This window comes from Pleurodeles waltl, chromosome 5 (genome assembly GCF_031143425.1).
Source record: "Pleurodeles waltl isolate 20211129_DDA chromosome 5, aPleWal1.hap1.20221129, whole genome shotgun sequence".
NCBI lineage: Eukaryota > Metazoa > Chordata > Amphibia > Caudata > Salamandridae > Pleurodeles > Pleurodeles waltl.
The window spans coordinates 1,716,614,304-1,716,629,896 of NC_090444.1; the positions used below are offsets into that span (position 1 = coordinate 1,716,614,304).

Consider the following 15,593-nt stretch of genomic DNA (forward strand, 5'->3'; position numbering starts at 1 on the left):
AAACTGTGCATCAGGTGCACTATGCAATACACAGGCTAATAGTCAAATGTGCAAACAAAAAGACAAGAACTAGAGGGTCCTGATATTTGCTTGATTAGGACACATCTGATCCCACCAAAAATTAAAGTAGCAGGAACAGAAGGGAACCGAAAACCAAATTAAAATAGACATTGAAAATTCGTCATGTTCAAAAAGGTAAACATAAGATATCTCCTATTGAAATGGAAAACTTGTCTTACTATAATATTGAGTCAGTTAACCAGTCTATCGCTACCCTGACAGTCAGGCTGGAAAACATTGAAGCAGGCCTAAGGCAAATTCTTGAAAACCAGTCTGGTCATACCAAAGGGAATTATACATAACATGGGGGTCCCTGGTACATCACTGCAGTCTGGAAATGTGAACCTGAACAATACATCAATAATAATAAAAGGGCTGACTGGTGAAAGGAATTCGAAAAAGAGAAATGGGACTAGGACATAGCTAAAATCTCAATAACTAAGCATGATGCGACATTGGTCAGGGGAAGTAACAAAAGAAAAAATCTATAGGAAGAACAAAAAAAAATTATTTGGGTGATAGTCAGGCATGTGACACAACACCGAGAGTACGGGTGATACACAAAGGCCAAAGTTACACAAATTTTAACTCTACCGTTGGCGACTACACCATATACGGTACTCCTAGCTAATGTTTCAGTTCCTTCTTCAGGAAAAAATGAAAACCTGGTTTTCTTTTAAGGAACGAAAGCCATATGCTACTTAGGAAACAGAACATCATTAACTAATGTAATATAGAAATTAGGCCACCTTGAGTCACAGATCTATAATTTCATCCTTAGGTCCAATCAAGGCTACATAAATGTAGGGCTGCCTGTTCCTTTAAGGGAAGGGGCAGTAACGTGACTAACTGCAGGTGACACACTTTGATCCTGTATATCTCTTTTTATTTTCCTTCAATACCATTATAGCCAAATAGACATGCACTGGTGAAGTGTTGTCTCTTATGTTCACAGCATGAAATATCATTATCTGTGGAATTTAGTAACCAGAACAAGTTCAACCAACTGTTGCGTAGCGATGGGCATCGTCATGACCATCCCCTCACAACACAGGGGAGCTTGTAATAGTATCAAAAGCAGCAACAAACATGTAAAAAACAAATAAAAAATAATAAAAATGCACAAAACGTCAAGCCATCGGATATACTTGCTGTGTATCAAGCACAAAAAGCATAGACAAAACAATAGCATGTGTGAATAAGTGGTGACACACAACACCATGTCATGTACTTTATGCACTGTAAACCTGCAGCCCAAAACCCAATATTTGGGCCTGTTTAATTTGTCAGGTTTAAAATCCTTACCCTCCTTTTGACAGTAGATAACCAGGCAATGGAAATCTGCTGTCAAATATAACTTTACTGTTTCTAACATACAGGACCAGCAAGAACAATTCATGATAGGACCAAATACATGAAAATAAATTTCCATTACTTAACTGTTACCCTCTTGTCAGTTACTTCGCAACATCAAGCCACCTTAGTTTTACCTTTCTAAAAGTAAAAATTGTTACACTGACACTCCATATTAATTTGGCACCTACAATTTCCACTGTGAAAAATAAGTCTTAATTGGCAAATCGTTCTCATTAAGGCATGTAGCCTTCAAAATTTTAGAAAAGGGCTGCATCTTATTTTCTGTCTAAGACTTAATGCAACACTTCGTTTTCTGTCAAATAAAAGCAACTAGCAGGCATCATTTTATTTTTTTAGAGCGGAGACACAAATGTATCAGTTCTGCAGAGCATTTAACATGATGTTGGGACTTTCGAAGAAACCCCTTTTTTTTTATATTTTCCCTTTGGAATTAAGTTCTTTAATTGTATTGATGTTCTTCTGGAGAAACCAGAAATCCCACTTTTAGAGGCCCGTAGGGTCATTCTGCATTTCACAGAGACAAGGCCCTAATTTAAAAGGTCACAAGTGTCAACATGACAGCCTCCTCCATTGTTTATGGGAAAACTAAAGATAGCATCTCAGCAGCGTGACTTGAGCCAGCCTCTGTAGCTCTCCTAGCTTCTGCCACTCTGAATCTGTCAAAGACAGTAGGCCTTCCTATTTTCCTTCTAACCTGCAATAATTCACTCTATTTAAAAAAAATAATTTTTCCTTTTTAGGTGCTAAAAAACATTTATCTCTATTTCCAGATTATTAAACTACATTTACTGTGAATAATTCACAAACCTTAATAACCCACATACCAGTTGTTAGAATAAATGCTTGTTGCAATCCCATGCAATGGTACATATTTCATCAACCTTGAATGAATGAACGTCTCAGTAGGCCCAGCTGAAGTTAGAACCTTCAACCTTGATATTAAAACAAGCCTTTGTACTGGCACATTGACTCATTGAATCATAAGAAGGCACAACCTGCAAATATATATCAAACCTAAATGTATGCATTTACTGAAGCCTGAGACACTTTAAAAAGTACTCTGAATGAAAGAAAATGCAGTTTAAACAGTGCTTTTGCCCAAAATCGACTTTGATATTTTAGGCATTAAAAAATCAATATCCTACAATTTTCTTGCATAATATGCATTACCAGAATGTCTATTACACAATCCATGAGTCAGCCATTGAAAATATTAACTTATACTTTATAGAAATGAGCTTGTTTGCTCCTGCGCCAAGGGAAAATTGCACATACAAATGTCATTTTAGCGGTGCAACATAACTTAAATTAAATTTTAATGTTAGGAGGTCATAGTATAGGTATTAAGCTTTATAAATATTAAAAAACGATTTTGAAAGGCACTTATTTTTTAAATAATTTTTCCATAATTAATAATTTTCTTTAAAAAAAAAAATTATTCTTTTTTTTGTGATAATTCCACATATAAAAGCAAGCTGCATCCCTTGCCTATTATTTGGGATACATTAACTCACAAGCCTAAGCGCATAAGCCTAACTTGAAATGCGTCACATTTTTGCGCCACTTTCATTTAAAAGGAAGGTTATGCAAAATTCCACCCATGTTTAACTGGGAAAGTGCTGGCTGAATTGAACATTCCTATCAAATATACTGCAGCTGAAAAGTTTGCCTGTGAACATCTAATACAATGCATCTAAGAAAAATGCTGTAAATTTTTTTTTTTTTTTTTTTTGCAAAAATAGATAATTTCGGGTTTTTTTTGGGGCCCTATTTATATCTATTGAATGTGTTTTCTAATTTATGAAGCATTTAACAGCAGTTTTGTATCTGTGCACAATTGCTCATTCTATAAATTAAAGAGCAACATATAGCTATGTTAGCACATCACATGGTTCATTTCTGGATTTTTTCTAAGTTTCTACTTAATATTAATTAACCAACATTTTACTTAACAAACTGTAAACATCAAGAAGACTCACAAACACACATTGAGCTCATTTCAGATATAAACAGAAAACACTCAGTACACACAATACAGCGCGCTTTAGCCATTTTTCATAAATAGCGCCGTCGCAATTTACTTACAGAACCGTTTGCAGATCCCAGTTGTAGGTCATATTTACAAGAAAAAAATAAAACTTTTCTCAATTATTTCCAAGAATAGCGGACCCATACTTTATTAAACGTGATGGGGCCTACTCCGTGCTTCACATATAGTTCATAGGTTGGAGTTCCAATCGGAGGAACCGGACATGAGTCCTCCAACCGGGAGTCCCTTTTACAACCAAGACAAAACAAATTTCCAAGTCTGCTAAGACCAGGCATCTTCGCTCACTAGTCTAGCTTCAAACTTCAAAGGATTATCGTTTACGATAGTCTCGTGAATACACGAGTCCTTCGGCTTTGGTACTTGCAAGTTCCAAATCAAAGTGATCCCGAAGGGATACCAAACCAAATGTCCAACTAAGGACCAAACCAAGTGTCCAACTAAGGACTGGGAGACGCTCCACTTATACTTAACTGAAAATATCGATGATGTCACCAGAAGACTCGTCTTATCGTTTCGCTCTACCAAACATCAAGGGTTCAAATCAGGGCGATAGCCAGGGCAGCAGTCCTTCGTAGCCGTCGGGAAGCGGGGAACCTTGCAGCAAAGACTTTCGTACCATGTCGACATGCAGGGGTCGATGAAGTGGCGGCCTTCCTCCAGAATTTTCACACAAAGCTCCCCTCGGACCTCAGGCTTGGACCGGTACCGCTGGTATCGCCCCACGTTGGGCGCCAACTGAGGTACTGGGTTTTTCAAAACCGGTACTGATCCGGTAATCCAGCGGTGCCAGGGTACACCCAAAGACCTCGGGTACTTTCCTGATTCAGACCACAGAAACTCAGAGTCTTCTAGGTGAAGTCAAAGATCGAATTTATTGGCTGCAGCCAAGTAACAAGCGTCCTAGAAGTACAACAGCACGGTTTGTATGTTCTCAGGAGACTGTGTTTCAATGCAAAGTCAGGTTTCCTTATATACAGTTTTTTAAGCTTCAGGCAAACATTCTTGACATTTTGGTTGGTCATTCACATGTTTTCACTACAAAGGAAAAAACAGTGTCATGATGAAACCTCATATTTCATGTCATCCAACCCATAATAAATTACCCGGCAAGGCCTAGTATTTTACATCAGATAAGTGTGGACCCCCAATAAAAACGGGCACCTCCCCCTCGTAAAGTAAGAAGAAGAAAAGAGCAGGTGCAGGTGTGAGCAAGATTAGGCAGGGTGTGTGAGCGATAATAAGGGTTTTATGGCATGGTGTGCCTTGATGCTATCTGATTCGGCCACTGGGAGAGGGACTGACCAAACAGGTTTGGCCTGAGGCAATGGTTCCAGCTTGCCCAGGTCAGAGAAAAGTCAATCAAGGTGTACGTGTCCTTGGAATCAAATCTGACTGTATTATAAGCCTATGTGAGGGCAACTTTTAAAAATGGCTGCCGTGTATAAAATGGGAGCCACGAGTGCAGGACGAAAATGGCGATTTCGAGGTGAAAACGCTGCTGGAATTGAGCGAAAATGCTCATGCTTAGTGTACTAGTCATTATCGGTCTTTTGATACTAAAATCGTACTGCTGTGGCAAAGTAAATTACATGGGTCCAGAATTTTTAGAGCCACACTCCTTGACTCCAAGGGAAAGTCCTTCTTCTTTCCTGTTCAGCCTCAGAGGATGCACAACCGGGGAAATGTTTAAAAAGCTGGAAGGAGCCGGAGAAACAATGTTACAGGTGAAGTCTTCATATGTGTTGCAGATTGTCAGGTCCTGGAGAGTCCAGATGCAGTTTCTTTGGTCAGAAGTCAAAGCAAGGGCTGCAGAGGAATCCCGCTAAAATCTTTCAAGCTGAATCTGAGGAACCACCCAAAGTAGAGAACCTAAATAGCCCTGAAAGGGGGATTGGTCACCTGGCTGGGTGACCACCTATCAGGAGGGGCTCTGATGTCATCTGCCTGGCTTGGCCACTCAGAGGCTCCCAGAGTTCCCTGCCAACCTTGGATTCAAGATGGCAGAACCCAGGGACCCTCTGGAGTAGCTCTGGGCACCGACTCTGGGGTGGTAATGGACAGGTGAGTGGTCACTCCCCTTTACATTGTCCAGCTTCATGCCAGATTTGGGACTGGAGGTCCCTGAACTGGTGTAGACTGGTTTATGCATGGAGGACACCAAATGTGCTTTTCAAAGCATACCAGTGGCTTGGGGAGGCTACTCCTCCCAAGCTATGTAACACCTGTTTCCAAAGGGAGAAGGTGTAACACCCCTCTCCTAAAAGAAATCCTTTGTTCTGCCTTCCTGGCCTTGAGCAGCTCTTGCGACAGGAGGACAGAAACCTGTGTGCGAGGTGGCAGCAGCTTGGGCTGCCTGGAAAACCTCAGAAGGCTGAAGGAGCAATGCTAGGGGTCCTCTAAGGAGCCTCCAGAGTGCATGTGATCATAAAACCAATACTTGCAAAAGTATTGGGGTATGATTCCAACATGTTTGATGCCAAACATGCCTAGGTTCGGAGTTACCATTATGTAGCTGGACATAGCTTCAGTACACGCATAAAATGGCGTCCCCGCACTCACAAAGTCTTGGAAAGTGGGTCTGGAGTTTGTGGGGGTACCTCTGCTAATGTAGGGGTGCCCTCACACACAGGTACATACAACCTGCCCTCTGGGCAGCGAGAGCCTACTGTAGGGGTGACTTATAGTGACCTGGTGCAGTGACCTATAGTGAAAACGGGTGCATGTACCCTGTTCACGCAGACTGCAATGGCAGGCCTGCAGAACCTTTTGCATGGGCTCCCTATGAGTGGCAGAATAACTGCTGCCGCCCATAGGGATCCCCTGAAACCACAATGCCCTGGGTACCCATGAGCTTACATGGGGGCACCAGCATGCCAATTGTGGGATGAAATACAGAGTTTTGGGAGAGAGTTGTTTGGTTAGCAGGATCCCAGTGAGCACAGTCAAACAGACTGACATCAGGCAGAAAAGGGGGTAACCATGCCAAGAAAGAGGGAACTTTCATACAGTGTAGTTAATAAGGATTTTTATATGTAAAATCTTTGACACTTTAAAACCACATTTAATTTATTTGCCACCTTATAAACTTGTACCGTACCAATAAACTCAATAAAAAAAGTGTATTCGTTTACCTCTCTCAGTGGCTGGGCAACATAATTTAAAATAAAGTTTTGTTTTTACAGCTCGATACTGTAATTATAATCCTTTAATTTTTCATTCCAAATACAATGCTGGTGTTTTCCTTGTGTTGGTCTTCTGTGGTTATCTGTGTTACAGGTAAAGAGTCGATTTCGTTTATAAATATATGTATTTTAACAAGCTATGTGCAAATTAGATGAGAGTGGGACCAAAATATGACAACAATTATAAATGTGCAACATTCAGATGGAGGAAGGACCGGAGGTTTTGAAGAGAATGTGTTTATTACCTAACAAGTGCAAGTTGGGGTGGTCACAGAGGCTAGAACAGGGTGAATTATGCAAGCTCGTGCCATGCTTACCTATCTGTGTATATTTTTTATATATTTATGCATATAGCAAAAGCAGCCGAAGTAACATGCAGACACGAGGCTCTTGGAGAGGGGGCAGAAGGAGCAAGTGCAGTAAAACAGTGCAATCTCGTGAACCCCTCAACGGTTGGCTCCATAACGTACAACTGCACCAAGGATGGATGGAGAGAGACGGGGAGCAACTGCGTCTCTTCAGTAATTAATGATCGTGTACTTCAGCTTGAGGTAAAAAACACATGACGACCGGGGTACATACGACCCAGGATCGCTACATTTGAATACTTATTGCTTTGTTGGCATTTAAATTCCAGGTAGGCGGAGGATCATATTAGGTTTCAAAATGCATTCACTGGTATTTTCACAATAGATAAGTAAAGACAAAGTTGAAAAGTAGCAAAATTAAAAAGAAACTCACTATATCCAGTAAACTTCCACGTCATTTCACCCCTACCTAGCATCAAGACATCATGTTTTTTGTGTTTCGGTTTGTCTCCCACCCGGGCCAAGGCTAGGCGTCCGGTTACATTGTGGCAGCTAATCCTAAACACTTCTTTCCAAAAATATCCAATCTGGCAAGGGTGATATGGACTACTAACTACCTCTTTTCCAGTGTTTTTCACCCATATAAGTTAGCGAGACAGTTTCTCAACCTTGGTTTGCGTAAGGTCCAGGTTTCAGATTTATTATTTTGAACCAGAAAGTTCCTGCTAGGCAGGTGACGCTTTCTTTGGATCTCTGCTTAGAGATGGATCACGCTTCGAGGACAACCATTCCCAAGAATGGTGATTTTAAAGTTGCCCTGACCAATTGTAATAGTGAATTTAGATTTTAGAATCTTGTGAATGGAACGTTTTCTGTCGGCTTACGATCAGAAGCGTTTTGTTCGTTAGGAGCGTGTGTGAGTGCTCCAATAAAGGTTACTTGCTTAAGGACATCGTTGTTCCTGGTGTCATTTGATTACAACATTTTGGCGACGATTTAAAAACCAGGAGCACTCACCACAGACTCGAGGATTTTCACAATATTCAGCAATTTGTTGATGGCAGACGGAGACGGTTTAGGAGTGTTTAGGAGTGTTCCTGCATTCCGGTGATGTTGGATTTCTAGGAGGATAGATTCAAAACTTTCAGGAACTGGAAGTGGTGAGGCAGAACATTTTTTTATTTTTTTATTTTTGACTGAACTGCATACTATTTCTCAGAATTGGCAGTTGTTTGGCAGCCATCTTAGAGACAGTGTTGTTCGTATGAAAGATTAGTAAGAGAACAACGTCATGAATCGGCGGCCATCTTAGGTTAACAAGTTTTTTTTTTTTTTTTTTTTGCAATTTCAAAGTGAATTTAAAGGCACATTATTGCAGTTTAAAAATAAAACAAGAAGAAAAACTCTCATTTATATTTTCTATCCTTGACTATTCAGTCATAATGAATAACATTTGTGGTAATCCTCCTCCGCCATTTTTAAACTCTGCTAATGAGGCTACTATGAAATGGGAAAAATGGTTCAGACATTTTAAAAACTACATGTTGGCAATTAATGGAGATTCATTTGAATCACACAGAAAAAAAGCGTTACTACTCAACTTAATTGGCTTGGAAGCTGAAGACATCTTTGAGCATCTACCTCCAGTTTTACCACCATCTGGCACAGACGCTAGAGATTATGACTGTTTTTCAGAAGCTGTAGATAGGTTTAAAAAAAGGTTTTCAGAGGAACCACACATTGTTATGGAAAGGTATAAGTTTTTCACACGTCATCAACAACTTAATGAGTCAGTTGACTCCTATATTTCTGCTTTACGAATTTTGGCTGCAGACTGTGAATTTGGAGAAACAGCGGATATTTATATTAGAGATCAGTTAATTATTTTCTGTTCGAATAAAAAGATTCAGGAACAATTGCTTAGACAACGCAATCCCACTTTGAGAGAAGCAATTGACACGGCTAAGAGTGTTGAATGTACAATAAAATCTTTCAAAGCCATTAATGTGGATGACATTAACAAAGAGATTGCAGCTGTAGCTTTAAATGATACAGAGAAATATGAGGCTAGTAACAAAGGAAAATGTTCTAAAGGAAAACAAGTCAGTATTAACAAACAAATTTCAGGATACAATGTTAGTAAGACATTTTGTGATAAGTGTGGTTCCAAAACACATGCATCTCAATTCATGTTTTGCCCAGCCAAAGGCAAAGAATGTTTCAAGTGCAAGAAGATTGGTCATTTTGGCAATGTTTGCAGATCGGTAGCCAACAGAAGAATATCTACGCTGGAGGAATCAAAGTGTGATAACGAGATGGAAGATCATTTCGTTCTCAGTCTTAAGGAAAAGGTTTCATGCACAAATAAGTTTGATACAGAAAAGACCAGGAAGGGTATTAACTGCACTAAAATTGACAAAGAACCCTATATTCCACCTGATTGTGAAATCGTCATTGATGGATTGAATGTGAAAGTTTTGGCAGATTCTGGATCACCATATACTATCTTATCAGATCAGTTTTTTAATGAAAACTGGGATGATAAAAAGTTAGAACCAAATGATGTCAAAGTATATGGTTTTGGGGGCAAAGAGATTGATATGCTTGGATTTTTCATAGCGGATATCAAATTTTTAAACAGGTCAATTATTGGAAAAGTATATGTTGCCATTGATGGGTTACATGTTATTGGTTGGCGTCATCAAAAGAAAATGGGAATGGTGCTCAATCCAAATGCCAAGAACCCAGTGTATCTGTCTGATAATATACAGTCTGTCCAAGTTTTGAACACAAGTACAGATAAGTTGGAGTTGTTATTAGACAAATTTAAAAATTTGTTTAGCAAGGAGTTAGGTAAGGTGACAGGATTTTCACATCACATTCAACTTAAAAAAAATGCTGTTCCTATCAAACACAAATTAAGGCATGTTCCACTTTCGGTCAGTAAGGAGTTATCTGAGATGTTAGTCAGAATGTGTAAGGAGGATATTATTGAGCCTGTTGATGCTGCAGAATGGGTTTCACCAATTGTTCTGGTGCGGAAAAAATCAGGAGATTTGCGTTTGTGTGCTGATTTAAGATCTGTGAACAAGCAAATTTTGGTGGATTGTTTTCCACTTCCACGCATTCAAGAGCTTTTCACAAAGTTAGAGGGTTCTAAATTTTTTTCAAAGATTGATCTGAAGGCAGCATACCACCAAGTAGAGTTAACTCCCGAATCTCGTTGCATTACCACTTTTATTACTCCAGATGGTGCTTTTCAATATAAACGCATGCCTTTTGGTTTGGCATCAGCTGCTTCTGTTTTTCAAAAATTGATGCATTGTGTATTTAAGGATGTTGGGAATGTCATTGCTTTTCAGGATGATATTTTGATCTACACAGCTACAAAAGAGGAACACTATACGAAGTTGGACAAGGTGTTGTCAATCCTTAGTGATAGGGGTATGACGATTCAATTCGACAAGTGTACATTGTTAACTAATGAAATAGACTATTTAGGTCATTCTATTTCAGGAAAAGGTATCACACCTATTAAGAATTCTCTACAGGTGATACAAAACATTGAGGAACCCAGAAACAAAGACCAGGTTCATTCTTTTTTAGGCCTATGTGAGTACTATGCTAAATTTGTCAAAAATTTTAGCGATTTAGCTATGCCTTTACGTGTATTACTTAAGAAAAATGAAACATTTAGGTGGTCTAATGATCAGGTTGATGCTTTCAACAAGTTAAAGAAGTCTATTGTAAATTCGAAACCACTTTCTCCATATTCTGGTGATGCAGTAAATGTTATTACTGTGGATGCAAGTTCAACAGGATTAGGAGCAGTATTAACTCAAGTCAAAGGGAATGTTGAACAAACCATTGCTTTTGGTTCTAGGGCATTGTCTGAAGCTGAGTGTAGGTATTCAACTATTGAACGTGAGGCACTTGCCTGTGCGTGGTCCGTTGAACACTTTAAAATATATATATGGGGGAAACATTTCAAATTGAGAACTGATCATAAACCACTGATTTCTTTATTATCTAAAAATGGCATGGGTAGAGCGTCTTCAAGACTCATACGTATTTTAGCAAAATTGTATGAATACAATTTTACAGTGTCTTATTTGCCAGGTACAAGGAATACCAGAGCGGATTGTTTTTCGAGATTATCTGGCAGTAAGGAAATGTCTACAGATTCTGAAGTGATTGAAGAATGTGTTGTTGCAAGTGTGAGAGATGCAGTAGTGTCAATTTGTGAAGTCATTTCAGAAAAAGAATGGGTTTCAGCATATGACAAAGATGAAGTTCTTGGAATTGTGAAGGGTTTTATCATAAAAGGTTGGCCACAAGAGAAATCTTTAACAAAGGATTTACAAGTTTTCTGGAAAGTTAGAAATGAATTGTCCATAGAAAATGACTTGTTACTTAAGGGTGAATGTTTTGTACCTCCTACAGAAATAAGAAGAAAGTTGATTTCTATAGCTCATATTGGACATTTAGGACAATCTGGAACTATTAAAAAATTGAGAGATCAGTTTTGGTGGCCGTACATGGATTCAGAGGTAGTTGTTTTCATTAAGAATTGTTTGTTGTGTCAGGATTCTGATAAAGTTTTGAAGACACAGAAAACTGAGGTTAATGTATTACCTTTTCCAGAACAACCATGGAAGGAGTTAGCTATGGATTTACTTGGTCCTTATGAAGGTATTAGTTTGGAAAAAGTGTATATATTGGTTATTATTGATTATTTCTCCAAATGGGTTGAGTATAAGTGGATTGAGCGACCCAGTACTGATGAGGTAATTGAGTTTCTAAACAATTGTTTCAGAAAAGAAGGTTATCCTGATAGTATCACTACTGACAATGGTACACAGTTTACTTCTTCTAAATTACAAGATTTCTTGTCTAATTTAGGGGTTAAACATAAACGAACTGCTTTATATGCACCCAATATGAACGGTTTAGTTGAAAGATTCAATAGAACTTTAGTAGAGGCAGTGCAACTGGCTCTAAATGCTAAGATTAATGTTAAGGAACATGTTGCACAAATGATTTGGTCTTATCACTGTACACCTCATTCTTTAACTAAATTTTCACCGTTTTTGATGTTGAAAGGAAGGAAACCAAGACTAGGTCTAAATCCATCTTGGTTGCAAAACAATGTACAGATTTATGATATGAATAGGATATACAATGAGGCCAAGGTGAACGTTGAGTTTAGGAACAAAAATAATTGCAAGGAAAATGGACAAAGGAGTCTAAGTTTAAATGTTGATGATTGGGTTAAGATCAAGCTTCCCACACATGTCAGAAAGGGAGAATCAAAGTATTCAAAACCTTGGAAAGTTATTAGGGTTGGGAGGTCTTCAGCTATGTTGAGTAATGGTTCATGGTGGCATTGTTCCAGATTAGCACGTGTAAATTTTGAAGGCTGTCACAAGTTAAGTCATCTATCTGAGCCTGATTTTGGGTGTGAATCATTCAAGGCTTATTCAAACAGTAGAACAGGTTATACCGACAATACTTTGTTGGGTCATCGTGAAGAATATAGTTCTTCAAATGTTAATATGAATGAGTTTGGTGTCAGGGCCAGCAGACATAAAAAATTGCCAAACAAATACAATGATTACTTAATGTATTAGACAACTTTTATTTAGGGTTTAAAAAAAAAAAAAAATTATATTACGAGGTTTTAAGAACGTATATTACAAAGTTTAAGGCAGATTTTATTTTTTATTTGTTTGGTTTTATTCACTTGTTTATTTCATCTTGTTTGTTTGAAAAGAAGGAGATGTGTAATAGTGAATTTAGATTTTAGAATCTTGTGAATGGAACGTTTTCTGTCGGCTTACGATCAGAAGCGTTTTGTTCGTTAGGAGCGTGTGTGAGTGCTCCAATAAAGGTTACTTGCTTAAGGACATCGTTGTTCCTGGTGTCATTTGATTACAACACCAATTCGGCCCCGTTAAATTTGTAATGACCCCTCAATGCTGAGCTAGAGGTTTCCACAGAGACTGTGAATAAGAGGGGTGGGGGAAGACAAGGTGTCTCTGCACATGCATGAAAGGCTACCAACTGTCTTAAGCGATGCAAATATAGATCCAATGCCCTCCATTTGCTATAGCAATGAAAGCCCTCATGACGAGTACCCCACTAGTTGTTCGATTTTTATGCACTGGGTGAAGTTAGTCTCCGCTGTCAGAATTTATTGGGTGCAATGGATTCCACACATTTATACAGTTTTTGAGAAATAACATGGGTTTTTTTGTGATTACTGCAACAAAATCCACATTTTTCAGTAACCACTGGGCATTTTTCCCCACCATAATTATCAGCATTTTTGATCCGCAGATATTACAAAACTCGTGATGTAAGAGCATTTACCACACATATTGGAAGTAACCAGCCCACTTGTATTGAAGGCCTAAATGTAGTCCCTTTTTTATTGTCACATGGGTGTTCACTTGTAAGCCCTGTCTGGCAAGAGACCTGGAATTACATTTCCCTGCCCAGACGCAAGAAGCTCTAGATGTCAAGGTTGAGCAGCAAAGTTGATCTATGCGAGCTCTATTCTGCTTTCTTTTTCTCAGATTTAAGAGTGAGGTTTATGGTGTTATAGATTGAAATCTTTAAATTGGTTATTACCTTCAAAACTTGAAAGGCAGGAAAATACAACTGCAGCCAGAGACTGTGACTGATTCCGTCTTTATAATATCACATTGTCTATAGGTAATGCTTGCATTATATGGATGTCACAATTTCAATCCCTACTCCCTCCCATTCGCCTGCTTTAGCAACTACTATGGCACTCAGCCATGTCATAGTATTTTCCCACCCTGTGTATTTTTGCTATGTATGTGCAGAGTTATTTGCTAAATGTGGAAGGACTCGCTCCCTTGTAGTAAAGAAGGGGTGGGGCAACAACAAACTGCACCTCTAAAGTGAATAAATTCAAGGATCTGTCTCATCAGACATTAAGGAGCTGGGAGTCTCACCGACAGCTATGTCAATAGAAGAACCCTTATAGTCTTAAAGTCTTAATGTTGATCAGTCATGGGTCTGGTGGGCTTTCCATTGCCATTATGATCCAAAGACAATGTGTCAATGTGTGATAGTTAAAGGATTCTTCCTCTTCTAGTGTGCTACCAGGATCATTTTCATAGACTCTGGCAGTTCCACACAAGGATGAGGTTTTCGCAAGTTTGAGGTTCAGTGATCAGGTTTTGCAAACCCAGCAGGACGAAAGTGATGTCAGCAGGGTGAGGGTATCCCAGTATTGCCTTCATAGTGGCCAAGGTGCGCACAGAATGTTTATTATGGGTCATTCCCAACAAATATGTTGAAAGTCCCCCAAGACTGCACACCACATCTGAGAGTATTTGCAGTTAGGTAGAATGTATGCAGCTTACTCAGCTAGAGATACCAGTTGAATATGACCTTATAAACACAACATGAGTCTTGCGTTGAATATTATCAAAGGTATGTCCTTTTTTGTTTTGTGTACCTCCTTCCCCATGAAAGCAGCCCATTTTTGCTTGTGAGAATTGGTTGTCAGAGGCCTGGCTTCTACTGGGACATCATACAATGTTGATATAGCTCCTTTTGATCCAGTAGTTGCTTTTATAAACTTCTTGAATGGAGTGTTTTTGCATGTGGGTGCTACCTTTCCCATGTGAGGCATCACCTAGTGCAGCAAATGGGAGTAATGAAATCTTTCTGCCTTGTATATGACAAAGAGGCTCTAACTAAACAATTCGATCTTGCCTTCACAGAACAATTCAGATGTTGTGATGCAATTTCACCATCGCTGTGCATAAAATGGTCTAGGCAACAGTGCTGGCACGAAGGCAGGGATGTAATGCATGGAGATGTGAGGGGAGGAGTGTTTCCCAGATCACCATTGTGGCATTTGTGGGGGTACTAAGACATATGTTTGTGAGTTTGCCTCACTTGAATTTCCATATTAGGTCCCAGAGGGTCCTTCCTACCACTGCAGGATTCATATTCAGCCACAGGTTTTCAGTTGCTCTTCGGCGTCATTCTGAAATAACTGTCAATTGGGCTGCTGTACAGTGCTTCTTGAAGTTAGGGAGGGTATTTCAACCCATCTCTTTCGTCTGGCACAATGCAACATAATGCATGGGGGGTCAAGATCTCAGTTTTGGACTTTACTTGGTCCACATGTGGCTTTCCAGTGTCCAAGCTTTTCTCTAAGAATAATATGATCTAAAATATTAGATGCTGCTGAGCGGGTAAAGTTATTATCTTCATCTCTGGCAATTAGGAGCTTCTCCCTTATGTTGACTTGAGCTATTTCAATTCCCATAGAGGGTCCAAAACTGATTTAGTTTATAATACTCTTGCGATTGTCTGTTCAAGGCCCTTCCCATAATCTTGCTGGGAAAGTTTTATTGGTAGTTAGAGAAATTCTTGGGATCACTGGTTGTTTTTGTAGAGGAGGACTGAGGATGACTTGCTTCTTAGGTCCAGGGACTTCCTGAGAAGGGGCATATGTGTGACCTGAATGCATTTATGTGAGTTGCCTGGCTCAGAAGCTTGGTGATCTCTAGTGGCTGGAATAAAGAGAGGGTGGATCATTAAAAGAAGTACTGAGGTAGGTGGAAATGG

The 15,593-nt window shown here is 39.2% G+C and overlaps 1 protein-coding gene across 5 annotated transcripts in view; it reads left to right on the forward strand.

The window, feature by feature from the left end:
• LOC138296696 (adhesion G protein-coupled receptor F5-like) overlaps window positions 1-15,593 on the forward strand; it is a 1,100,568-nt gene that overhangs the window by 871,115 nt on the left and 213,860 nt on the right. For all 5 annotated transcript variants that reach the window (XM_069236068.1, XM_069236070.1, XM_069236069.1 and 2 more), the window contains one exon: window positions 7,024-7,220. In XM_069236068.1, the coding sequence (XP_069092169.1) occupies window positions 7,024-7,220 (197 nt within the window). The remainder of the gene's footprint in view (window positions 1-7,023; window positions 7,221-15,593) is intronic.